The sequence below is a fragment of the Phacochoerus africanus genome, chromosome 3 (genome assembly GCF_016906955.1).
Source record: "Phacochoerus africanus isolate WHEZ1 chromosome 3, ROS_Pafr_v1, whole genome shotgun sequence".
NCBI lineage: Eukaryota > Metazoa > Chordata > Mammalia > Artiodactyla > Suidae > Phacochoerus > Phacochoerus africanus.
Window position 1 is genome coordinate 178,825,509 of NC_062546.1, and position 26,734 is coordinate 178,852,242.

General features: G+C 35.9%; 1 protein-coding gene across 1 annotated transcript in view; it reads left to right on the forward strand.

Moving 5' to 3' along the window:
* Positions 1-26,734, forward strand: part of CPS1 (carbamoyl-phosphate synthase 1) — a 118,465-nt gene that overhangs the window by 39,839 nt on the left and 51,892 nt on the right. The window contains exons 13-21 of the mRNA XM_047770483.1: positions 1,224-1,319; positions 4,301-4,490; positions 5,448-5,605; positions 7,260-7,388; positions 10,640-10,784; positions 12,499-12,709; positions 14,076-14,274; positions 16,472-16,648; positions 20,095-20,213. Coding sequence (XP_047626439.1) covers positions 1,224-1,319; positions 4,301-4,490; positions 5,448-5,605; positions 7,260-7,388; positions 10,640-10,784; positions 12,499-12,709; positions 14,076-14,274; positions 16,472-16,648; positions 20,095-20,213 — 1,424 coding nt within the window. The remainder of the gene's footprint in view (positions 1-1,223; positions 1,320-4,300; positions 4,491-5,447; positions 5,606-7,259; positions 7,389-10,639; positions 10,785-12,498; positions 12,710-14,075; positions 14,275-16,471; positions 16,649-20,094; positions 20,214-26,734) is intronic.

A 26,734-nucleotide genomic window follows, 5' to 3' on the forward strand; every position in this document is an offset into this window, starting at 1 on the left:
AGCCAGGCCAGGGATTGAACCCGCAACCTCATGATTCCTAGTCGGATTTGTTTCTGCTGTGCCACAACAGGAACTCCTACCCAGTTCTTTCATAGTTAAGGAACACTTACATCACAGCATCATTATAGTATTTAGAAGGGTGTATGTGCATTTTCAAGTATATATATATATATGTATGTATGTATATACATACATATATATATATCCTTTTTTATGAATGGAAATAATTTATTTCTATGTTTACATTAAATGATGAGTTAGATGGTTTGTAAGATTTCTATGACAGTCTCTTTTCCTGAGATGGAGAGATTGAAGGTCATCCAGCCACTCAAGGTCCAATCAAATTGTGGATTCTCAGTAGCTAAAGAAACCACCCACCAGATAGTGTATTTCTCATATGTTTTTCAGATGCTTTTCTTTTTTCAAATGGTGAGGGAAAAGTATGATTTGGGATTCTTTGCTGCATTGCATGTAGTAGGCACTCAATAAATACAAACCAAGTTTCCCAATTCCATATCTCTTGCAATGATCAAGAACATCTTTTTCCCCTGAAGGGCTTGGCAGTTTGGGTTAAAAAAGAAAGCAGAGTTACTGTTTTTCTTGAAATTGTGTATACGATTTATATGAATTTCAATATGTTGCCAAAACACAATATTTTTATTATTGTATTTTATGTAAGTATTTCTGGACTGAACTGCACAGTAAAGGTAAAATGTAAATATGAAGGTGTCCCTGTGTCCTCTTGCGTCCTGTATTTTCTTTTAATTTGTTAGGAAAGGCCCATAGACTTGTTTGTATGTATGCCTATCCTTTGTCCAGAAGAAACCCGTGGAACAGTAATACATTTAATCAATTAAATTTTAAGGAGACTTTAATCTAAAAATTATATGTAAATTATATTAATTATATATACACATATAGATTTGTTTCCATAATGTTTATGTAATTATTTTTATATAGTGTATGTGTTTAAATAAAATGTAGGCCTCTTCCAAAATTTTTTTACTTGAGTGTAAAAACTGATTTTGGAAATTGCTTTTTGAAGTTAGAAATGTTTAACTCATATATATATATTTCAAAACATTATACTTTAAATCACTATATAAACAGACAATAGAGTTTATCTTTAAATCACCACATAAACCCAGACGATATATTTTATCTTCCCCATGCATTTCCCCATCTTAATACTAAAAGCCATGCCATTTTCTTATTTCTGACAGGTTTCCAAAGTCCTTATTCTAGGATCAGGAGGTCTGTCCATTGGTCAGGCAGGAGAATTTGATTACTCGGGATCGCAAGCTGTAAAAGCCATGAAGGTGAGAGAATATGATCTTTGCCGGAATTAATATACTGCCTTTAATGAGTCCTAATTAGTACTTTATAATTTAGATTTATGACACTACTTTTTTCAAAGTCATTATAATTAATTTCCTTCACTATTCCTTACGCATCTTCTATTAAAGAAAGTTTGATCATCAACAAGATTTTAACTTTCTCACTTGTGCACACCTGCAGATTAAAAAGATTAGATTGATTTCAGAAAGTGTCTGTGTTATCACATATTTATACTGAAAACATATAAATCTGCACTGATAGATGTTATTGAGGCAGTGAGCTTTTAAAACATGTTTGTCTTTTGTGTGAAAGAGGGAACTTGGGCCTCCCCGGTGCCCAAGTACTTCAGGTGTTCTACAGGGTGTTTCTGGCATCTCTTTGGTGGAAATGGAAAAGATCTAGCTGGAGGAGCAAAGGCAACACTTCCTTTTGTCGAAGCTTTAGAAGTTATTACAGGTCACTAGGACACCTGATCCTGCATCTGTGACTTGGACTGGATGCCCTACCCGGATGGTAGGGTTGGAGTTTCAAGTGAGATGGAGGGTTTTACACCTAAATTGGGAAGAAGATCCTCCCTGCTTCTTCAGTCTCTCAGAGTCTCCCCAGTCTCTATCAGTAAAGTAAACTTTGAGAAAAATTCCCCTGGATGTGTCAGGTGTTTCTATTTCATGAGGAGTTAATTTGGCTTTTCTTCGGTGTCTTTACTTTCTGGGATAGTCCCCATTTTGGTGCTAATCAGGCCATCCAAAGGCAACATGAGCTCTCCGTGACTTTCCCACAGACTTTGTGGTATAAAGCCATTCTTAACAAGAGACCTGGCTAGGAAAGAGCAACAAAGGGAAGGGAGCAGGAGACTAGGACAACCGATATGAAAAAGTTAGCTAAAATTTCCCCTTGTTTCTTTGTCTTGTTCAGTATTCCATAGGTAGAGATTTTCACCTGACAGGTGTCTGTTCAAAACAGACACAGCCCCCAAATACGTTTCTCCTCTTTCCATTTGTTTTTATTTTTAATACTCTTTCCCATACACCCATGGATGTTCCCCACATGCATACAGGTTTTTTTTTTGTGTATATTTTCACAAAGTGTACTTTATTTCATTGTATTACAATTCAACTTATCTTTAGATGGATGACTAGTGGATATCCAGTTCAGATTGGTTAGAAACACAATCTAAGTGTGTTCAGGGTTTAGAATACATTTAACTAGCATGTCATTTTTTTAAATCCTTTTTGGTAGTTTTATAAAGAATTAATATTTTCATGATTGTATTTTTTTATGTGCTTTACATCCAAAAGGTGAAGTTATAGATATGAACTGAAGAATAGGCGTACTAATACAATGTAGTGTTGTAATTAATTAGGAGGTTAATAGAGATGAATTAATGAACTAAATATCTAAAAAGACTTAAATTGTGCATCTGTTACAACTGGAACTATATTAGAAGAAATGTAACATTTATTAAAATGGTTTGAAATTATTTCTAAGTTTTAAAATGAATAGATACTCCTCACATGCATTTATGGGACCTTTTCCTTTGTAATTGGATTTAGAAAAAAAAGCTACATGCATTGTATAGTATATTCAGGAAAGTACTTAACAAATGTACATATCTGTTGGTCTTTTTCTATAGCAGGGAGACCTTCTATGACTTCTCTTAATGATGTGTTATCTGTTTAGACGTAATTATTTAATTCTAACCCATATTTTAAATGCATTTACTTATCTGTATGTAGCTCCTCAATATCTTGTTAATAATACTCTTTTTGAAATGATTCCTTACAGTTTTAGAGAGAACTCCTATTGAGGAAAGGGCATAGGACTTGAGTCATAAGACTTCGATTAGAGTCCTAATTTTGCCACTTATCAGCTATATGATCATTGGCAAGTTAACCTTACTGAATTTCAGTTTCTTCATCTGTAAGGTAAAAACTTCTTTCATAGTCTTGTTATAAAAATCAAATTAATTAACAAAAAGTGCGTTAAAAGTTTTAAGGCACTATTTGGATTGAAAGTAGTATGAAATATATTTAATTTTTCATTCAGATTCTCCCCCATGGATATGTAGGGCTTTCAAGGATGAATTCTATACTTTCATCTGAGTATTCAGTTGAATTTTTAGAAGAGTTCAAAACCGACATGCTACTAGGTAAAATAAAAAGACCCGTCTGGTCATATGTCATAATAATTATCTTGCTAAGTGTCACCCTCATCCTGGTTTATAAAGCCGTTATCCTTAGTAGCTTACATGAAGAATTATGTTAGAGGTCTCTGGATATCAGGAATGAGATGGGACTATGAACGTCTTCACACACACATACGCAAAATTTTTATTGTATTTTATTTTATGCCATATGGTAATTTTATTTTTATGTAATATGTGTAAACCACTGTATAATGACCTTTGTCAAAGCGCTACAGCAGGCATGAAAATCTGAAGGAAATGGAAACCAGCAGAAGGCTCTCAGTGCTTCCAGCTAGAAGGGAGCACATTATCTTGCATTTAAAATATACACTCAGTGTTGTTCTTCAACAAACATTAGAATAGGAAGCAGCTTTGATGTTGCCCTTTTTTTCTATTTTCCATTTTACTCATTCAAAAATTTTTGGAATATTTTATTTTTTAGGGTCAATTGAGCTGTAAGGTTGAGTCATATTTGTGGACCTCAGTCAAATTCTGTAGAAAACATCTCTAGTGCTGCTTAATACCTACAGCGACAAGGAATTCAGTGTAATTCTCATGAGATAGCTAGTTCTTTCTGGATAGTTTATTTTTAAGCACTTTCTTCCTTCTTTTCACCAAATGTTTGTCTTCCTTTCACTTTCACTCACACTAGTCCCATTACTGATCTCTACAGAATGTAGAATAACCTAAAAATTTTGTTACCTGATAACCCTTCATTGATTATGATTATTCTCTTTAGACGTATATTAGGATTCCAGAGCCTTTTGTTTCTTTCAGGAAGAAAATGTCAAAACTGTCTTGATGAACCCAAACATTGCATCAGTGCAGACCAATGAGGTGGGCTTAAAGCAAGCGGATACTGTCTACTTCCTCCCCATCACTCCTCAGTTTGTCACAGAGGTCATCAAGGCAGAACGGCCAGATGGGTTAATTCTAGGCATGGGTGGCCAGACAGCTCTGAACTGTGGTGAGTTCTTTTAAGTTTAATTGCAGAGTTTTGGTTCATGCACTTAGGCATTTTTTTATTTTAATTCATTTTGCAATTGTATTCTGTTATGTTCACTAAAGCTTTCCTCTGTGTGAGGGAGCTTAGCAAACAGCCACCTGAAAGCGTCACATGATGAATACCACCAGTTTATTTCATAGAACGGTTGGGGTAGAAAGAGAAACCTTTTGCTTTAATGTTCTGGAGTGGATGAGTAGGTTTTTGAGTCTCCTTCCTCCATCTCAGGATCCTGCTTTTCTCTGCTCCCAGTGAAACCCTGAGAACTATTATGAATGAAAAGTGAGAATTAACATTGGTTAAGGGCTTTGTGCTCTTATGTGCCAGCCCTGTAACATTGGACTTTCACATATATTTTCATGATAACATGGATAAGTCTCTCAACCACCCATCCCTTCACGCGTCTGCGGAGTCCTATGCTCTGTCCTGTTTAAAATGTTCCAAACCTTCAGATATAGGTCATGAATGATAATCTCATTAGCTAGTTGAGGTAAGTAGTTGGTGATGTATTTTGCATGTCATTTATTAAAGACAGCCTAAGTTAGACATAAAATTTGTGGAAATAGGGACAATTCTAATAATTTTTAACCCAGGTAGATAACTGAGGTTATTTAAATAAGAGAATCTCATTATAGGAATAAACTTTCCTGATAAAAGGAAATATACTAAGTCTTAAGGCTCACTATAATCTTATGATTTTATTAATAAAAATAATAAAAATCATTTGGAGAAGGTGATAATATATGTAATAGTGGGATCAACAAAATATTTTGCTAAAATGTTTTCAGAATTTTTCTTTCAAAAATGTTTGTTTTTTTTCACTCTAAGTACAATTCTGTTGTGGACTGTGGTAGATTTTTGGAGTTAAGATTAAAAAAAAAAGGTTGTATTCAAATTAAAGAAAACTTTGTTTTTCTGTAGGAGTGGAACTATTCAGGAGAGGTGTGCTCAAGGAATATGGAGTGAAAGTCCTGGGGACCTCAGTTGAATCCATTATGGCCACAGAAGATAGACAGCTGTTCTCAGACAAGCTAAATGAGATTAATGAAAAGATTGCTCCAAGCTTTGCAGTAGAATCGGTAAGAAATCTTCGATCTGGAGAAACAGGGACATTATGCTTCTTGCATGGTAGAGAGAATGATTTGTCATGCCCCCAAATGATAAAGTATTATATTTACTTATATTTTCCTCCAGAAATGGGTTAGTACCTCAAGAGAAACTGTGTATTAATTATAGCATTCAGTGCTGAAATGTTAGGGTATTGATATTTTATTTTATGAAAAGTGAAGCATAAGCCCAAAGATGAAGTGGTTTATCAATGGTTGAAGTGCCACTGAATATCAAATCTTCTGAATCAAAACAAAGAACTATATCAACTTGCAATGCCAGAGTAATTTTTACTTTCTTCCTGGGGTTGGTCACACATTTTGTAAATGCAAATTAATTTTTTTGTTAGAATGGAATAAACATTTTATAATAAACTTATCTGGGAAAAATACATTGGATCTAATCAGCAAGATTTATGACTGAGAAACCTGTGGCTTAGATGTTAAAAGGGGATAGATTTTTTTTGCATTTCTTTTAATCCTTTTCCATCGTATCCTGTGCCTATTGATAGGCTGTTACCAGGTACCAGGAAAATGCCAGCTTCCAATATGACTGTTTTTGTTTCTGACTTTATTCCTGATTTCAGGCATAGAGTCATGGAAGTGGGGGTACTGGAGACAGTTTTTGATGCAACTTCCTCATTGTAGAAATAGGGAAATCCTCTGGAATAAGGCAAGTGCTGCTGGGCCAACTAAAAATGGGATATGTATGTTTTCAGAAAAGAGTGCTATTGAGTACATAGCATGTTGCAAAGCTGTCAATCAGGAATAGTCCCAGGATAGCTCTGCTGAACATTTGGGAAACTCCTGACATACATTATTTTTTCCTTGCCAGATTTAATTATGTCCTTGCTTCCTTAGGATGAGAAACAGGCATATGGGAAAGGTGTAATTACATTCCCATTGGTAGTGTAATAATATTCCATGACAGAAAAATATAGCCACCATATGTTGTATTCTGTAAGTTAAAAAAAAAAAAATTCCAAGCTTCTGGGAATACTCTCTGACTGAACTTGAGAAGTGAAAAATCGCTTTCTATATAGTATTCCTAATGGTTTGTTGCACTGATATCAAATTAATTTCTATAGTCTAAAGCCTTGTTTAGTTAAGAAATGAAGAATTTTAAACTTAATTTAAAAATTAAATATGGCTCTCATTCTCAAATTAATGATGATTATTATAGCTTTGGACATTAATTAATTAATTAATTTATTGGCTCTGCCAATGGCATGCAGAAGTTCCTGGTCCAGGGATTGACCTGGGGCCGAAGCAGCAACCTGAGCCACTGCAGTGGCAATACTGGATCTTTAACCTGCTGAGCCACACAAGAACGCTGTTTTTTTTTTTTTTTTGTGTGTGTGTGTGTGTATATATATATTGCAAAATAAAATTTACCACCAAGGGATTAAAAAAGAGCCTTCAATATATATTTTAAAAATCTCAAAATTTTACTTAAAATTTTAAATAACACTTGTTTTTCAGAAGGAAGGGAGGGAATAATAGAACATTTCCCCAATGGTCACTTTCCCCAATGAAACCTATTTATCTGAATTGCCAGACTCTTGGTTGGTCTTTTCTGCTAGTGTGCTCAGCTTTTAAAACTGTGAATCCTTGTTCTTGTTGACAGATTGAGGATGCACTGAAGGCAGCAGACACCATTGGCTACCCGGTAATGATCCGTTCTGCCTACGCCCTGGGCGGGTTAGGCTCAGGCATCTGTCCTAACAAGGAGACCTTATTGGATCTCAGCACCAAGGTTTGTGTTTTTGCAGAGACCAAATTCTTACCAACCTCAAAAATTTACTGATATACCCTTTCAATTAGAGAGAGTTATGTAGATGGGAAATGACCTTTTCTCTGTTTATAAATCACTCTCACATCCTGTAAAAGTGTTGTCCAAGAAATGACACTTTTGACAGGGAAGTACAATGCAATCATTTGCACTGGAACATAGCATTAACCCAAAGCCCATCTTTATTGTACTGTCTGTTGATTTCATTGACATGAAGTCAATCTTGCTAAAATGTATTTCAGTTGTTAAAAAACCCAGAATTTAATGTTCCCTTTTCCATTGTTTTTGAAAATAATACAACATGGATGACATCCAGTAAGGGAAACAAAACACATTGAGTACTTTAGCTTTACCTCAAATTCAGGTGTTTAAAATATATACAACATAAACCTCTAAGTATCATGAATGAGTAATTTCTTTGCCAACCGCCACACACACACACACACACACACACACACACACACACACAAAAGCAAAAGTGAGATTTGAGTGCTTAAATTTTATTTTCTATCAAAATCATGTTAACATATTTCTGAATCCTTCTTAAGTATTAAAGGAAAAATCTTGAGAAAATTAAGATATGCTTCAAAAAAGTAAGTTAGAGATTGTCACCAAAATCGTGCTCCATGAAAGCAGAGAACTTGGCCACATTCTAGTACCACAGAATAGAGCAATTGCCTTGCAATACGGGACCTCAGTAAGTGCTTATTGAGTGAATGAATGCACGTGTAGCCAGGAGGCCCATAATACTTTCCACATGGCAGTCGTGGATGTGAAGCTGAGAGATTTATTGTGAGGGCTCTTTTGGGGGTTGCTGAGGAAATATCAGGCATCACTTACTTTGGGAGTAAAACAAAACGAGGCCTTTGAATTGTCGACATAGGATTTTTAGAATAGATAAGATTAAATATATTGAAGTAACTGCAATGACAATCTTACATGTCAACAACTTGGATTTAGTTTTTCTAAAGTTGCCAAAACAAACTAAAAAAGGGGAAACATACCTGATATAAATATTTATTGTTTCTATCTGGACTTCTGAATCATGTACCTAAAGAAAAGACTTATTTATGGAGCTATACATTTTTTTCCTCTAGCACACTAGATGTTCCCAATGTTTGTAATATTAAAAACCTCATTGTTACAGTCAGTCATGACAATGTGTACCTGGTCTCAATTAAAAAAATATTTTTAGGAGTTCCCATCATGGCTCAGTGGTTAACGAATCCGACTAAGAACCATGAGGTTGTGGGTTCGATCCCTGGCCTTGCTCAGTGGGTTGAGGATCTGGCGTTGCCGTGAGCTGTGGTGTAGGTCGCAGACGTGGCTCGGATCCTGTGTTGCTGTGGCTCTGGTGTAGGCCGGCGGCTACAGTTCCAATTGGACCCCTAGCCTGGGAACCTCCATATGCCGTGGAAGCCCAAGAAATGGCAAAAAGACAAAAAACAAAAAAAAAATTTTTTTGTGGTATAAAAAAATCATTCAGGAGTTCCCGTCGTGGTGCAGTGGTTAACGAATCCGACTAGGAACCATGAGGTTGCGGGTTCGGTCCCTGCCCTTGCTCAGTGGGTTAACGATCCGGCGTTGCAGTGAGCTGTGGCGTAGGTTGCAGACGCGGCTCGGATCCTGCGTTGCTGTGGCTCTGGCGTAGGCCGGTGGCTACAGCCGATTCAACCCCTAGCCTGGGAACCTCCATATGCCTCGGGAGCGGCCCAAGAAATAGCAGCAACAACAACAATAACAACAACAACAACAAACAAAAACAAAAACAAACAAACAAAATCATTCTGAATACTCAATCATCTAAAAATGTTTACAATGAGGACAGTATTGGAATAGGATAGTTTCAAATTATATTCCTTTAATATAATTAATAAGCCGTTGAACGGTTTTCTTTGTTGAAAAAAAACCTAGCTTTTCCCTCGAGAATAATTACTGGTATTGTTTTATCCTAAGCTAACCCTTACTCTCTTGAGATTATATTTAGCATCATTAGAAATTGCATTAACCTGATCTAGGTTCCTATATTAGTTTTTATATAAAATCCGAGACTCAAAAGATAAAGAATAGGCTGAGGCAACAGATGAAGATCTTGTCCTGGTGTCCAGTCTACTCCATTAGAATGTAAAATCTTCCCCCAATTCATATCCTTTGTTTCCCAGATTTCTTCTACTAGTATGGCAAATTAATCATTATTAAATTGTTCACACTGACAACAGAGTTTCCTAACTACATGGAAAACCTCATCATGGGTAGCTGTGGGGATCAATGTGTTAATTTTCAAATGCACATGTTGGAGCCTGTAGTGTTGACTGAAGTAAAAAAAAATAGTATTCAGGCGCATTATGGAATTGCTAACATTGAGTTATTATTTCATTATACCGCCTGCTAATAATTTGAAAAAATTCAATCTGCTTTCCCCAGTTGCTTTCTCCTCCTTTCACTGCCATCACAAATCAAATATATTATGAGACAAAGGGACATTTCTGTCTTGGGTTTTCAGCCACTAAATGTCCTAGGGTCAGAGACTGCTTCTTTCAGATTTTGGGTTCAGCATTCTACGCACCGGTGGGTAAGGAGTAAATAAGAAATGATAATTATACTAATTCATATCTGTTTAATCAGGCATGCATGATATATGACTCAGAGTATTTAAGCACTTAGGCAGTGATTACCCATAATAATAGTCACATATGATTCTTCTAATTCCCAAGTTTCATATGCCATCTTGGCTAACTGTTTACAACCATCATCATCTCCTTTCTTCGCCTCATCAACATCAACTGACTTTTATTGTGTATGTTCTTTACAAAGCACCCTTAGCTATTTTAGAGAAAGACAGAGTCTTTAGACCTATTTTTCCATATTTATTTGCACTTATCACATTTTCTGCTTTCACAGAAGCCTAGCTGCTGAAATAATTTCATTTCCCTTTGCCTGATTGCTCAATTATTTTCTCTTTTTCCTAAATTAGTTTGATTTAATGTCATATCAGCACTTTGAATGGCAAGGCTCAATAATGTAAATCAAGCATATTCACTGCAGGATGCTATTTCTAGTGCCTCCCTGATTTTCTGACACATCGTGCCTTCTGGAGCAAAGAGGGGAATAGAGACTAGTGCAGACCAGGATTTAGGCTGGGGCATTTGCCAAATATCCATGGTAAAGCTAGTGCCTTTTCTTATTCTTTGTTATCTTTTGTCACCAATTTCCAGGCCTTTGCTATGACCAACCAGATTCTGGTGGAGAGGTCAGTGACAGGTTGGAAAGAAATTGAATTTGAAGTGGTCCGAGATGCTGATGACAATTGTGTCACTGTTTGTAGCATGGAAAATGTTGATGCCATGGGTGTTCATACAGGTAGGCGAGGAACCTTCAAGCATTATGGTAATGCCTGCAGCTCATGTCTCTGATGGCTCATAGCAGTCTTTATTAATTTTCTTTTCTTTAAGTTACTATTCCTGGTGGAAAAAGTGTGATAAAATTTTACACATATATTGTATTTCACAATATTGAAAATACTCTTACATTTACTTTTTTTTTTTTTTTTTGCTTTGTAAGGTCACCTCTGTGGCACATGGAGGTTCCCAGGCAAGGGGTGGAATCAGAGCTGTAGCCACAGGCCTATGCCACAGCCACAGCAACATCAGATCCGAGCCGCATCTGCAACCTATACCACAGCTCATGGCAACACTGGATCATTAACCCACTGAGCGAGGCCAGGGATCAAACCTGCATCCTCATGGATGCTAGTCAGATTTGTTTCCGCTGAGCCATGACAGGAAATCTGAAAATACCCTCACATTTAATTTGATCGCAGAAACCCTCCTAAGTAGGTGTTATTTCACTTGAGGAAAAGGTCAAGTATAAACAATAGAGTGAAGGTAAAATCTGTAAGATTTGATGTTGAGAAGTAAGGAGAGAGATTAGGAAGGCTTAAAGCAGACAAGGTGTTAGTCACTAGGTGATGAGAAAATAGCCACAATAAATAGGAATAGGTGAGATAAATAGGTTTCTCAGGAAGGGAAACTAATTAAACTAGAAGGTAAAGATGATGACTTAGGATTTAGAACTGCTAAATTTGAAGGGTGGGCAGAACTCTCATGAGGTTTGAGAATGTGGAGTTGGAACTCAAGAAAGAGGGTAGAAATAAAGAAGTTGATACCAAATCATTGGAAGACTTGGTATAAAGGAAACAGATGAAGTGGGAAGCATTGACTAAGTATTTAAGCACAGACGCATAGAAAGAAAGAGAATAAAGTCAAGGACCTAAGCTTGGGAAACATTACAGTTATACGGCAGAAGAAAAGGAAGGATTGGCATTGAGGAAAAAGAAGGGAGTGATAGTTACCAAGAAAGCCAATGCAAGAAAATACTTTATAAAAGAGCTTCCGTTTTGACTGTAGCAAATGCTGTGAAAGTCAAGAATGAGGATTTAATGGTGCTTTGGATATTCAAGAGGACAGTTTCAATGCAAAGTGTGTTATGTGAGTCGTATTGAAAGGAATTATGTAGCAGAACTGGTAAACTTTTCAAGTCATAAGAAATGAGAGAGATGGTTCTTGTAAGTGCCCGGCAGTTGGGAGAGGGGCTTCTTGAGCCAGTAGGAATCTGGGAGCATGTTTGTAGGCAGATGAGTCGATGACTAAGGACTAAGAGAGTGAAGATACAGAGGACTATGAATGGAGAGGAGTGAGGAGTTGGGGAGGAATGAGATATATAAAACTGATGGATGAGCCAGTCTGTGTGAAAAGGAGCTAATATTTTATAGAAGGAAGAACTTGAGAGATAATTTGTGATACAGAGAAGGGAAATTGAAGAAGTTAATGTCAATCCAGTAAGGAGATGCTAGATGAGCTTGGGGAAGCTTAGAAAGATTTCTTTAAAAAATATGTCAGAGTAATATAGGCAAAACAATCAGAGGGAATGTGCCCTGTGTGTATTTCCTTGAGATAATTCTTTGCTCAGCAAACCCTTAGCCTATTCTGTGTCTTGCATCATGTAAATAGATTACGTTGCTCAGGTTGGTTATTTAGATTTGCTACCAAATAACGAATGTTGCTTGGATGTGCAGGTGATTCAGTTGTTGTGGCCCCTGCCCAGACACTCTCCAATGTGGAGTTTCAGATGTTGAGACGTACTTCAATCAATGTTGTTCGCCACTTGGGCATTGTGGGTGAATGCAACATTCAGTTTGCTCTTCATCCTACCTCAATGGAATACTGCATCATTGAAGTGAATGCCAGGCTGTCCCGAAGTTCTGCCCTGGCCTCAAAGGCTACTGGGTAAGACCAGAATGATTGACCATGAGTTTGCAGATTTTCACAGATTGAATTGGAAAACTGACAGCTAGTGGAAGATTGTGCTGCATTTGCAAGTGATAGTCCCTATTTCTGTATGCTAACTCCCAATCATGTCCTAAAGACATGGTTATTAACGAGCTTGCTGCCAGATTGAGGCAAATGGTATTGCTGGCTGGCTTTGTTTGCTGGCTAATCATAAACTAATCAAAATCTGGGTAGTCAAAGCAGGCTGCGAAAAATCTGCTTCTTAATTGCACTTTGCAGATGTTGGTAAAAGTGCAAATTAATCCTTAATTTTAGCCCTTCAGCTGTTTTTTTCAGGTGTGTAGCAAATGTTAGACAAATAATATGGTTCACTTGACTCAATCATGCACTACACATTATTTTATTTCAGTCAAACTCTACAAGAACAAACAATGCAGGGTTTTTCTATAGGTAAATTTTGCAACTGACTAAATAAACTTGTATCTATTTAACAATTGCTAGCAAGCATAACTGGAGGGAAAATCAATTAATACCTTTTGTCTCCATTAATATATTTAACATCTTGTATTTGGCTTACATGGCATTTAAATGAAAAAATATTTACCGTTAAAGATATTTTTATATAGCTACACTGTGCTACATGAAGTTGTGGAAGGATGGTTGACCTCAGCAAAGACTTGGGAGACCTGAGTTCGTCTGGTTCTTCCGCTAATTGTGTGACTATGGATACATTACTTATTATCTCTATATTTCCTCACCTGTTAGACTAGGGAGTTGTACTGAAGGACTCATGTCTTGTGAATTAATTTTTCAAATATGGTTACCTAAAGTGACCTTCTAGAAGAGCATAGTCAAATTTTCAAAGTGTTGTGGAAGGAGCACAAAGTTCAAAGATAATTTGGAGACAGAACAAGGATCCAAACTTGCAATGACTGCATTTTATGATCATAAATACATGCCCTATAGTACCAGCTAACTCCACCATCCTCCTAGGTGCAGCCATGTATATATTTTTACAAAAGAATATTTTGCAGATTCTTATCTTTATAGAGGCTATGCACAAGTGAGCACTTTATTTATCAAGGAGGCTATTGATTTTGGTTAAAGAGGTGAAGGTTGAGAGTTGTAGCTCTGCATGTCAGGCATGGAGAATGAACTCTTTTGTGATCTGTGCCTCTGTGCTTGATCCTGACTCACTTTATTTTAGAAGGGGCTATTAAAATCTTTATCCAAACAGAGAAGCAGATATATTTTATACCCTGGTGTGAAACTATACTAGAATTTCTAAGAAAAACCAATTTATATTTTGAGCTGTTTTTAACTTACTGCTTGAAAGAAAAAAAAAATGTCTCCTCCTTTATAGCTACCCATTGGCATTCATTGCTGCAAAGATTGCCCTAGGAATTCCACTTCCAGAAATCAAGAATGTTGTATCAGGAAAGACGTCAGCCTGCTTTGAACCTAGCCTGGATTACATGGTTACCAAGATTCCTCGCTGGGATCTCGATCGTTTCCATGGAACATCTAGCCGAATTGGCAGCTCTATGAAAAGCGTAGGAGAGGTGAGTCCTTGGTTAATGCCTCTATTTCATTCTTGTGCTCAGTTATTTTGTTACACCCTAATGTTACTGAAAGTCTTAAGTTTCTTTGGATACTGGGTTCTTGGTTGGAGGGTTTGTAGGAATGTCATTTCCTCCCTAGTGGTTCAACATAAGGCACAGCTGTTTTAAATCGTAATTTTTCTCTGACGCTTCGAGGTGAACAATAGAATTATGCCATGAGAAGTTTGGTTGGTAGTATTTCCACCAAATAAATAACTGTCATTTAATTCACATTTTGTGGACAGAGTCCCCTTTCACAATGTTTACTGTAAAATGTGTAGGCCAAGGAATGTGAGTTAATTTTACAATGTGTTTCATTTAGGGTTTGTTTTCAGTGAATATTTAACACCTCACACTTAGTTCAATTCAAGTTAGTAAACATTTCCTGAGTTCTTACTACGTGCAAAACATAGGGAGGATAAAATTGTCAATAAGGTGTAGATAATTTTGGTACACTGCCTGCATCTGGTAAGTTCAGAATATATTGACAGAACTGCGTGTAATATGAATGAAACTGTGGTAAAAGTTAAAATACGGTATTTGGAGTTCCCATTGTAGCACAGTGGGTTAAGAACCTGACCATAGCAGGTTGGGTTGCTGCAGAGGCATGGGTTTGATCCCTGGCCTGGCACAGTGGGTTAAAGCTGTAGCTCAGATTCTTGGATTCAGTCCCTGGACTGGGAAATTCTATATGCTGCAGGTGCAGCCATAACAAAAATACAGTATTTACATGCAGGTGCCATGAGAATGTAGTAGAATAGGATCAGGGAAAGCCACAATAGTTATTCCACTGAAAAATAGTGAAATCTTCACTTAATAGATGTTAATTGTAATAATACAAAGTATTAAAAAGCATGAATTTTGAGCAAACACAATTGTGTATTCCATTCTTATTATGTCTACTTCTCTTTTATAGAATGTAGTCCACGTACTATTATATACAGTATACTTAAAAATAATAAAAATTCATGATGAGTTACTTATAGATCTAGTTACTTTAGGACCAACTTTTAAATATAATACTTATAAATTTTATTAAATACCTAAAATATTTTCTTAATTTTATAGTGCCATAAATATCTTATTTTTGGTATTCTCTTCCATGCTTAGGGTAGCAAATACATGAATATATTGTCTAACTCTTGAAATACCAGTATGCCTCACAAATTGCATATCTGAATTGGGCTAACATTTTGTTTATCCCTGCTCTTGAGACGCTTTCCTTATTTCTAATTAAATTTGGAGCAATGTGAAAAGGTTATCTGTTTGGCTTTAGTGATCTTTGAATGTGTAGCTTGTCATGCAATTGACATGAAGATTTACTAAACTGACATTAATGGGAATTCGGGTCTATTTGAGGCATCACAGAATTTTATTGAAGGCAGCGTTATGACTGTTATTATTTTAAGTTGGAGACCAAAAATGCATAAAAATCTATTATTCCATGGAAAATATCAAAGACAGTGTTTATCCAGTGAAAATAACTATATAGGACTCAAGGTTAATTTAAGTTATGTTATTACTTGTAACTTGTCCAAACTAAATCACCACATGGTTTTCCTAATTGATTAGTGTACAATCAGCTGCTAAGATTGTGGGAAGACATATTGAATTTGTCATGGTAAATTTAGTCTCTACCTATATTCAAAAATCTGAATCTCTGTATTTGTTAAGATTCTCATGGTTCTATTAATATTAATGCTTAGCTATAAAGAAAGTGAACCTGTCTTGGATACTGACTGATGTCCATTTAGAAATAGTCCTGTTTTTGTGTTACTATTTGTCTGGTTTCTCTTCATTTGCTTTTTATTCTAAAGGACATCTGCCCCAAAACAAGATCTTATTAAGGAAGGGTCTATTATGCTCTGGTCACAGATTATTTCAAAACGATGGCCCAGAGCAAGGACAGATGATTTCCTCATCAGTGTCAGCTAATCACTAAATTCCCTAAGTGGTAAAAGACTGACCTAACAATGCTAAAGACACATTACATCAAAACCATGGATAAAAGGAGAGGAAGAGAAATAACCTAAATTTGAGTAGCAATTGGATAGATGTCTTGTTTCTAAGTCTTTTTTGAAAAATATTCAATTTCTAGCTTTCTTACAAATTAAACAAATTATTGCTTTAAATATGAGCTCATTAATGCGCCTTACAGGTCATGGCTATTGGTCGCACTTTTGAGGAGAGTTTCCAGAAGGCTTTACGGATGTGTCACCCGTCTATAGATGGCTTCACTTCTCGTCTCCCAATGAACAAAGAGTGGCCATCTAACATTGATCTCAGAAGAGAGCTGGCTGACCCATCCAGCACCCGTATCTATGCCATTGCCAAGGTAATATGTGACAGATTATATGTGACAGTCCCTTTCCTTTCCTTTCCTTTCCTTTCCTTTCCTTTCCTTTCCTTTCCTTTCCTTTCCTTTCCTTTCCTTTCCTTCCCTTCCCTTCCCTTCCCTTCCCTTCCCTTCCCTTCCCTTCCCTTTCTTCTCCTTTCCTTGCCTCTTCTCTTCTCTTCTTTTCCAGAATATAGTCAGTCTGAACTTTAAAGCAAAACTGAATCACAAACTGATATTGAATTCAGGGATCTTTCAAAAATTTAAATTCTCTATAATAGCATAAAACTGGATTTTATCAGATTATTCTATAATTAATGAAAAATTACCCTTTTTTGTTTGACTGTAAGCTTGGACTTAAGAACATATTGCAGTTTTAAAAGATGATTACATAGATAAAATGTTCTTCCTTTTAGTATATACATTTCAATAGCTTTAAGTAATTGATAATAATGACTTGTGGTTTCCTATCTCTCTCATTACTTACTCCTTGAAAATGTGTAAAATTGTATTTTAGAAAGGAGGATGCATAAAGTAATATCACTTAGTATGTGCTACCTAAGACTACAGTAATTTTTATTTACTTCTTTTTCTATGTTTAAACAACAACAAACTATAAAGACCTTTCATGATTATAGGTTTTTCTATGTAATTATTTTATTGGTCTTACTTCTAGAACAAAAAAGCCCTGTATTTCTCACTTCCACCCACTAGTTCCCTTTAACACAAATTAAATGCCATATTAATCTCCTTTTATGTTTACTATACTTAGAGTTTTGAAGTTTCAGCTCATCTGATTTTATAAAAGGTGACTTGGGCAGCTGGAATCTGTCTGGTCAGAAATCCCTGAATTGCATTTTGACATTTGAGGAAGCTTAGGAATTAATCCTCCAACAGTATCAAGCCACACTGGAGCTACAAAGCCCTGCTGGCCATTTTATGTGTATACAGGAGCATGTGGGATGAGTTGATGAGAATATGAATATTGTCTTTAAACAGGGAAAGTGACTTTGTAATTTGTCTTTGTAGCGACAGAAAGTTGCTGTTAGTGATTTCAAACTCACCGCAACTTTTACGTCCATATGTAGAGAGTCCTTCAGAGAGAAGGAGGACAGGGTGTGGTTCCTTCATTACGTTGAATGTACACTCTCTTTACTGTTATGGTTTCTAAATGCCCAATAGTTCATTTCCATTGAAATTCTGAAAGAGTCTGAGATCCCACTATTTTGGGGTGAGCATCTTTCAATGTCGTATTTCACGGTAGTAGAGAGTTAACATTTGTCCCTGGCGGCAGGAATGACAGTAGTGAAGAGAGGTAATTCTAGAAAACCTTTCACCCTCTGTATTGTTCTTATTTCAGTCTTTTGTTTAAAAAGCAACCTACCACATTCATATGTGTGTGCGTGTATGTGTGTGTATGTATGTGTGTAGACATATAATTTTTTTCCAAAGGGCAGTAAATAGATTTTTTTCCTTGAGTTTAGTAATCATACTTGTGCCATTTTGAGGTGGATGAAAAAGGGAAGTATTTTCAAGTTCCCAGCGAGGCTGTAAAACTCAAGCATATCTCTCATTCTTTTCTAACAGACTTATAAAGGATGAGAATTCAGGGGAAATGCGTGGAGATTCGTTCTTGCACAGAGTGTGAGCAAGAAGTGCAGGGTGTCTGAGGTATAAATTATTGCCTGCCAGAGTGCCGGGAGAAGGAACTGATTTCTGTTTGTTAGAGGTCATCATTACTGTTCATTTCCACAGCAACCAGGAACTTAGCGATTTTGACAAAGAGTGTAAGGAGTGTGGAGGGCTGAAGGGGAAAAAGAATGAAGGGAGTGAGTAAATCTTCTCTGGCTTTCATGATTCTTAGAAAGGGCAACTTGCTCTGAGGTCTGATTTTTGCAGCAGTCTTATTTCAGGATGACTGGATCATCACCTCTTTTGATTTGGGGAGAGTACAGGGCATTGTTTTTGATGTAGGGAACATTAGAGTAACCTGAAACTTGTTTGGGGTCATTATCAACTCACTGTGTGACATGGTAAAGCTGCAGTGCTGGAAGATGAAGTCCCAAGACAGGCAGGATCTGACTTTCGGTTCCGAACTATGCATATGACTCTAGTTGTCCTTCCTCACAGTGAAATTACTGTAGGTTCTAGTTCCTCCCTCAGATAACTACTGGGTGCAGTTGTGTGAAAATGTCCTATGGTCTGTCAAAAGTTTCACTAACTTAAGGTTCTATCCCCTTCAGAATGTTGATGGCCGAACAGTTAATTGTCCCTTTAACCACTTGGCAAACAGGACAGAATATTAAGTCCTTGGAAACCTGGACGGTAAACAAAATAGACATAAATAGATTTATAAAATGAACATGTTTTTGAAATTTCCTACCGAAGTCATTTTATTCTAGTCAACAGAATTATGAGCTATGTTGTCTCTCAACACATATAATCATGGTTTCTCTGAAAGTAGAAATAAAAAAAATATTAAGCTCCCTGTTCTGAAATATAACAACAGTTCTTAGGTATACATATTTCTTAATGGGATGTAAAAATGTCGTGTTCCACTCTACAATAGGTTGTTTTGAAATATTATTTATCATTTTTTCATTGAGTATAAATATATATCTAAAAATAGTAAAGAATAAGAGTAAGCATCTTTTGAATGTGAAGGTTTTGGTATGGGGAGTTTATCTCTTCTTTCAGCTGCCTTTTGTGCTCAGCTTAATGACCCATAGTTGTAATTTTACTTTTGAGAAATTGCTAAAGTAAGCTTGAGGAAAAAGCTGAGCTGCCTATCAGAACAGAAGTTATTACTACATTGTTTTGGAATATATTAGGATTTTGTAAAATGGCTGTCTGAGCACAAAAGTCACAGTAACTGATACAAAATAATTTTTTCTTTGAAGTCCTCTGTGAAAAAATATTCTAGAGAAATAACCCCAAGCTAGATATGATCCATAAATTCTCACTGACTGGTTTGTATGAATGTGGAGCGAAGTGATAAAAATGTGCTAAATATGTTAAAGGGTAATTATCCAAAATACAAGCTAAATGATTGTTTTATTGATTCTACATTTTCTTAACCAATTTGGCATAATTGTGGTTTTAAGAGGTGCTCTTTAATTCTGAAAAGATGTACCAGATTTAGACTATTATTTGTAACACAGTCATATAAAAAGCCATGAAATAGAGTCTGCTAGGGGGATTTTTTTCTGGGCAAACACTCCTCTGATGAACTCAGGGCACCTCCTGTGCATGCCATTTGTGGATATAGTTGGCAGTGTTTGTAGGCTTATTGGGAGGAATGTCAATGACATGGTATCAGTTTCATCCTCAGTCCTATAGCCTCAGGCTCTCTGAGTAACATGTTGAAGAATGGCTGCTGTGTTTTCAACCAAATAAGACATTTATACGATGTTTGCTAAAGACAGCATCTCTTCTCCTTTTGGCAGGCCTTGGAAGACAACATGTCTCTTGATGAGATTATGAAGCTCACATCCATTGACAAGTGGTTTTTATATAAGATGCGTGACATTTTAAACATGGAAAAGACCCTAAAAGGGCTCAACAGGTAAGGCCCCAGTGCTCTGATTCACTCCAGGTATCTTCTGTGCAATTTTGTCTTCCTCTTACTCTTACACATTTGACCAAAATTCTGCTTCAGTGAAGTAATGGTGCCAGTGTTGGAATGCAATAGCCATGGCCAAAAGAAATGGCAGTTTTTTAGATGTTTACCTTTTGAAAGGCATGTATTAATGTTTTAAATTATCTTCTACTCCTAACCCCTTCCCACCAAGCATAGTGATGTTTTTATTAGGTCTTTTGAATTTGTGAAAATTGGTATACATTTGTGAATTCCTGTACTATTTAACCATCAAAGATGACCTAGATTTAAATTTTATTGTAATGAAATGAATAACATTTCTGTTTTTATAGATTTTTCAAGTTCTGAAGTCTGTTTGTCTCTTAATATCAAACTGCACATTGCTGTATGTTGATGAGCAAACATTTTTCTTGCATTCTATTGATATTTTTAACATCAGGACATCTAGTTCAGCATACAAATAAGCCACATTCAAATTTCTGTTAATAGACTCTTTACCTCTCACTAATTTGCATTTTTATCTCCTTCATGGCCAATTATTTAAAAAAATTTTATTTCATGTTCAGAATATTCCAGTAATGTCAGTGCTTTAAAATCTACATTTTTATATTTCATGGGAAGGTATTTGTTGGGACACCTCAGGCATATGAAATCATGGATAGGTTTTAAACATGGCTCTTTGATAATAGGAACATGTATTACCAATTTAAGAAGGACAGTATAATCCTTTTAGCTTTTCCCCTTTAAGAGGGCTTTGAAATATACTACTCTTAGAAAGAAATCTCACCTACAACCCTAGGCACATGTTTAGAGAGGGAGAAATTTTATCTGCATAAATTATCCTTAAATGATTTTAGAAAATGTAGAAAAATTAATCGCTTAAAATGTTGTTGAAGATAGTAGAAGCTCTCAGAGCCCGGATTTTGCAGTTGTTTAACATCTGTAATGTTTAATGGGGTTACTGTGTTTACTTAATCAAGATGCACACAAACTGGGCAATAACAACACTTGCTTTTCTTTTTAAGCAAAATGAGGTTCTTTTTTATCTATTCATCAATCACCCACAACAAATGCTTGGTTTTGAAAACTGGGGATTCCAACCTGCCAAAAATGAAACTAGCTATAGTTGCTTGTAAGTCATCCTTTGCAGTGATCACATAAAATGAACAGTAGATGAAAGTTAAGAATTGAGCCTATATATTCATCTGAGAATTTTGCTGACTTGAGGTTTCCTTCCTTGGTTTATGATGCTAGCAGAATGTCTATGTTGAATTATGGTCTGTTCCACTGTTTTCAGTTTTAGGCAACTGATTTCAAGTGCCTATGAAACCACTCCAATGAAACCACATGAGGGTGCTAGAAACTTACAGTATGCCAGTTTAGCAGTGGAAGAGACCCGGGGTGAAAAGCAGCAGATGTTGTTGTGATTTAAATTTCCACTTGATATACATTCTGATTTTTGGACAAATTCAATGTTTTAATTGAACATTTTTTGTTACAACTGGAAGGCAGGTTGAAATTCTAACTAAGCAGAAACACGTATCTATTGATTGTAAAAAGATGCTCAGAGGATTATTATAATAATTCACTGTTATAGATAACTTACAATATCATTCTAACTTCCACATTCTGTTGCATTTGTTGCTGATAATTTGACATTTTAAAATAAAGTCTCCATTTTCTAGCATAAGTAATTTGTAAACAGAGATATTGTCTGTTATTCATAATGATCTACATGAAAAAACTTTATATAAAGCTTTTAATAATTTAAAATATTTTAAAACATTATACTTACAATTATCTCTTGTTTCAAGAGCTCAACAGAGAATTCATGCTATTAGCAAACGTAAACCCTGAACTTATAATTATCTGAGGAACACTTTATTGCTTAATTCATTTTTTTGTGTCATAGATGCACACATAGAAATTCAATAATCCTTGTTATTTAGAGGTGTTAGATAAATACGATAAGAATAGATGGCCACTGAAGCTACCTATCTCAGTCATTCTGTGCCACATTGAGGTCTGAAGTTGAAAAGATATTGTGACTGATGAAGGGTAAGTGTGTAGGAGTTGTTTTGTTTGCCCTATTTTTGTTATCTTTACCATTAGCTTGGATTATGACATCTGCTTTTTCTCAGCTTCTAAATATCCAGAGGGGCTTGGTCCTCAAGGCAATACTGCTCCAACAGTAATAGCAGCTCTCTATTAAATAGCTGGCAGGTTATGGCTCAGTTATGAGTGCCAGTTTGGAGAAAGGTTAAGATCAGCTTGTTCTTTTTCATTTGGTTTTATATGTAGTTCACTTTCTTTTCAAAATCTCAACTGCTCCCATGTTGGAAAGACTGGCTTTAAAAGTAGACCCAGAAGGTAGCTATTTATTTGATCTGATTTGGGATGATCCCCAGATTCTCTTGCTTGACCATATCTCTGGGTACCAACATGACCTTGTCCATTTGCAACTTTCTTGTAAGTCACTGGGAGAATAGGCAGTGGGGATCTTAATTAGGAGAGAAGGGGAAACGCAAAGAGAGGATACAGTGTAGAATGCTAGACATGAGCTAAGTTTCACCTAGTTCTTTCCTTGCACATTGGAAGGAGCACAGGCTATGGAGCCAGACAGATGGGTGGGTGCACAGTCTTACCCACTACAGAATCGTGGGTATATTACCTCCCTCACTTCTCCAACCTCACATTCTTTCTGCTTTTGTCTACTTTATGGTTTTGTTGGGAAGCTTAAGTGACATGATGAGTGCCCAAGAAAGTTTTCTTTCATTCCCCCTGAAAATGAAAACACTATTTGTTATAATCAAGAGTATTTTGTGATTTTAGATGTATGCATTTTAAGACTCATTTTCAGAGTCACAATTTGCATTTGTGGATATATTTTTTAATATATCGTTTTTTAATTTCTTTATGATGCATTGTCACTTGCTTTAATACCAGAGCTATTTTTTTAAATAAGGAAACGATAGCTAATGATACAAATGCCATTCTTATTAAAAGATCAATAGCACTCCATTATCATTATGCTAAACAAAAATTCTCACTCTACAGTTGTTAATCATGCTAAAACTTCTAAAAATCCAATAAACACATTCACCAGCAGATGACAATATCACTTACATTGATGGCAGTCTATTGCTTGTATTTACCTATAGTCATCTGAAATGAAGTCCAGAATTTGACTTCCAAATGGAATATACCCGCATATTAGGTATATATGTGAATGTTCACAGACTGAAGTAGAGAAAGCAAGACAATGATTATAATATGGTTGGCATTATGGAAATAGTTGATGAGTTTTACATGTCTATGAGAAAGGAGAAATGATAGTTTTCTTACTTCTTGAGAGGGTGGAGATAAACATGTATCATGTTGAGGGTGAAGTATGAAATCCCAGTCTTCTTTGGGGTGATGGGTGGGTGTTAGAATAATCAGCTCAGCATCCCAGCTCTGAGTGATTGCTTCCATCAGAGCTCAATTTGTCATCATTTTTTATTTTTATTTTTGTGTTTTGTTTTTTTAAGGCCACACCTGTGGCATATGGAGGTTCCCAGGCTAGGGGTGGAATTGGAGCTGTAGCTGCTGGCCTCACCACAGGCACAGCAACACTGGATCCAAGCCTCGTCTGTAACCTATGCCACAGCTCATGGCAACACTGGATCCGTAACCCACTGAGCAAGACCAGGTATCAAACCCACATCCTCATGGATACTAGTCGGATTCGTTAACCACTGAACCACAATGCGAACTCCTCATTTTGCCATCTTTAAAACATGAATATAGCAATGGCAACCTTCTTGAAACTTCCAGAGCAATAGTCATTCTTACCAACTTAGGTGCTGATCATTATTCAGACAGCTTCAGCCAAAAAAAAAAAAAAAAAATTCTCTTCTACACTTCAGTTTACTGACTTTCTCTTTTTTCCTCTTAAATTGTTTATTGCTGCCCAAGGGCATGCTAGGAAAGTTGACTGTCCTAGGCAATTCCCCAAGTTTATAAGCTGGTGTAGTGGTATTAATCGACCTAGGGTGATATAATCTTTTACAGTGGAATTCTTTAGGTTTTGAAAAGTTTCTCTTTACTCAATGTGATGTGAGTTGTATCATAGAGGATGCCAATAACTCTTATGTATATGCATTGGGATTTCTGTGTTTGATCTATTGACTTCACATTGCTAGAACACTTTGAAAGGAGTTTAAGAAAAATTGAGCCTGTCTGAATTGTCAGTGTAAGTGCAACATCTGTAAAACTTCTCTTCATTGGTCTTTACTACCAAGCTATCCAGACTGTAGCATATCTATTTTCCCCACACTCGCTCATCATAACACTGACTCTTTCACACAAGTGCTTCTCCTATATAGCATTTTCACTAGAAGGAAAAGATATTTATTTTGATCTATTAAAAATTACAAAAAAACTCACCTGTAATCTGTTCCTCCAGTAGTGTTTAGACAGATGCAATTTTGGTCATGTAAATAAAACTGGATTGGAGGGCAGAAGTGCAGGTACCATAAGTCAAACAGACAGATAGGTCAAATGTCTATCAACTAGGTTTTCTTGATATAGCTGGTTCTTTAAAGCAGCAAAAGAATGGACTTAGTATTCTGTTAATATAGAAATGGATTTTTGATTCAGTCAAACACCTGCCAAGTGTAAGATAATAATCACCAAATTTGTTGACTACATAGTGTTCTAATTATATTATGTCATTGAATTCTCACCACAACCTACGGAAGTTGTAATTATCCTGATTTTATTGATAGTAGTAAACTGAGGCACTGAGATATTTGGCAATTTCCTTAATATCACATGCTAATAAGTGACAGAATTGAGATCAAATGTGAGCAGGACTCTAGAATTTAGTATGTTTAGTATTTAACCCTTATGATATATATAAGTATGTGTATATATAAACACAGACATACACATATATATATATATATGTATGTATATTTAAGTGGAAAGGTAGAAAACTGATTTACATAACATCTGAGAAGTAGTCTACATATAATAGACACTTCTAATATAATAACAGTATTTAATAAAACGATGATGTTCCCATCATCACAGAACAAGCACATTTGATAAAGCTTTTAACAATAGTAGTAATTAATAGATAAAAACGCAGGTACAAAAATATCACAGTTGAACCCCTTTTACCTTAAGTAAAGAAGTAAGTCAGCCGTAGTAAAGTTTTTTGTGAGCAAGAACTATTTCAGCACGTTATACCCCAAACCTTTTTTATTTATAATATCAAGTTGGATTAGCAATTTTAGATTGAAAGACAATCATGATACTTAAAGAAACCCAACATGAAAAAGCAAGAAAAAAAATATGAGTGTGCTAATTACCAGCTTCGAGCATCTGCCTTAGCTTCTGCCTGTAACTCTTTTTAATTTTTTTATTTCCTTATTTTAATTTTTAGATTCTTTTGCTATTTCTGACTGACAAGAATTCTATCATACCTGCCAAGCTGTATAATTCTGCTCTTTTACTGACTAAAACTAAGTTGAATTAAGTTTTGAATTCTTCCTTCAAGCGATTAGCTTAAAGAAGACAGCCAGCCGCTGCTTGTGCTATACCATGTTAAATTACCAAATGGAAGGGTTCTGCCATTTGTGATGACTGCTTGTTCTTTTGCATTTCATTCAATTTGGGCAATTTTCCTGGAACTGTCCATTTTGCTCGTTTTGCTGTTTCGGTTGTTCTTTTTTTTTTTTTTTTTCCCCCACAATGCTGCTATTTCTGTTATCAACATAATGCTTCATTGTTTAAAAGGACTCTGTTTTCATCCATATTAGATGTCCAAAAGTAGCGGGTATGACCATTGTGATACAACATATAAGTATTTGAGGCTAAAATTTGGATTTAATTCTCTATTAATTGCTGATATAAACTTAATTTCCTGTGGATTAATATGCAGTTTACTCAGAAATTGCTTTTGTCCAATATTCTAGAGGCTCTTGTTTTATTATTTTACTATTTAAATTCTGATAATATTAATATTCTCTTCCCCCTTCACTGCCACTTATTGCTATCGATGTAGGAAAAAAGAGGAAGGTGTGCTTTGGAAAGGCCTAATTTTCATTATGTCCAACGTGATATTGAACATTACTGAACATCACTATGTTCAGTGTGATAAACTACATCCATTGGTGAGTGCTGAAAAGTCATAGGTGTGCCTATAGCTTAGGAAAACAATCTAGGGCAAACCTGGTGAGTTCCACTTGGGTATTCAAGTGCTAAATTGAGCTCAGTAAAGTTGGCCATTTCCCTGCAGCCACAAACTTCTAGCAGATTGTAATAATGCAGGTGTCACCTTAGTTGGAACATTCTCTTTGAATGTCCTCTTCTACACATGTTAGTTTCTATTGAGTTTTTATTTAACTTGCTCACAAGGCATAGCAAAACCAGACAAGAATGTTTTTTGCTTTATTTGATTGAAGTTTTCAGGGGAAAGTGTCACCTAAAAGTTGTTAAAA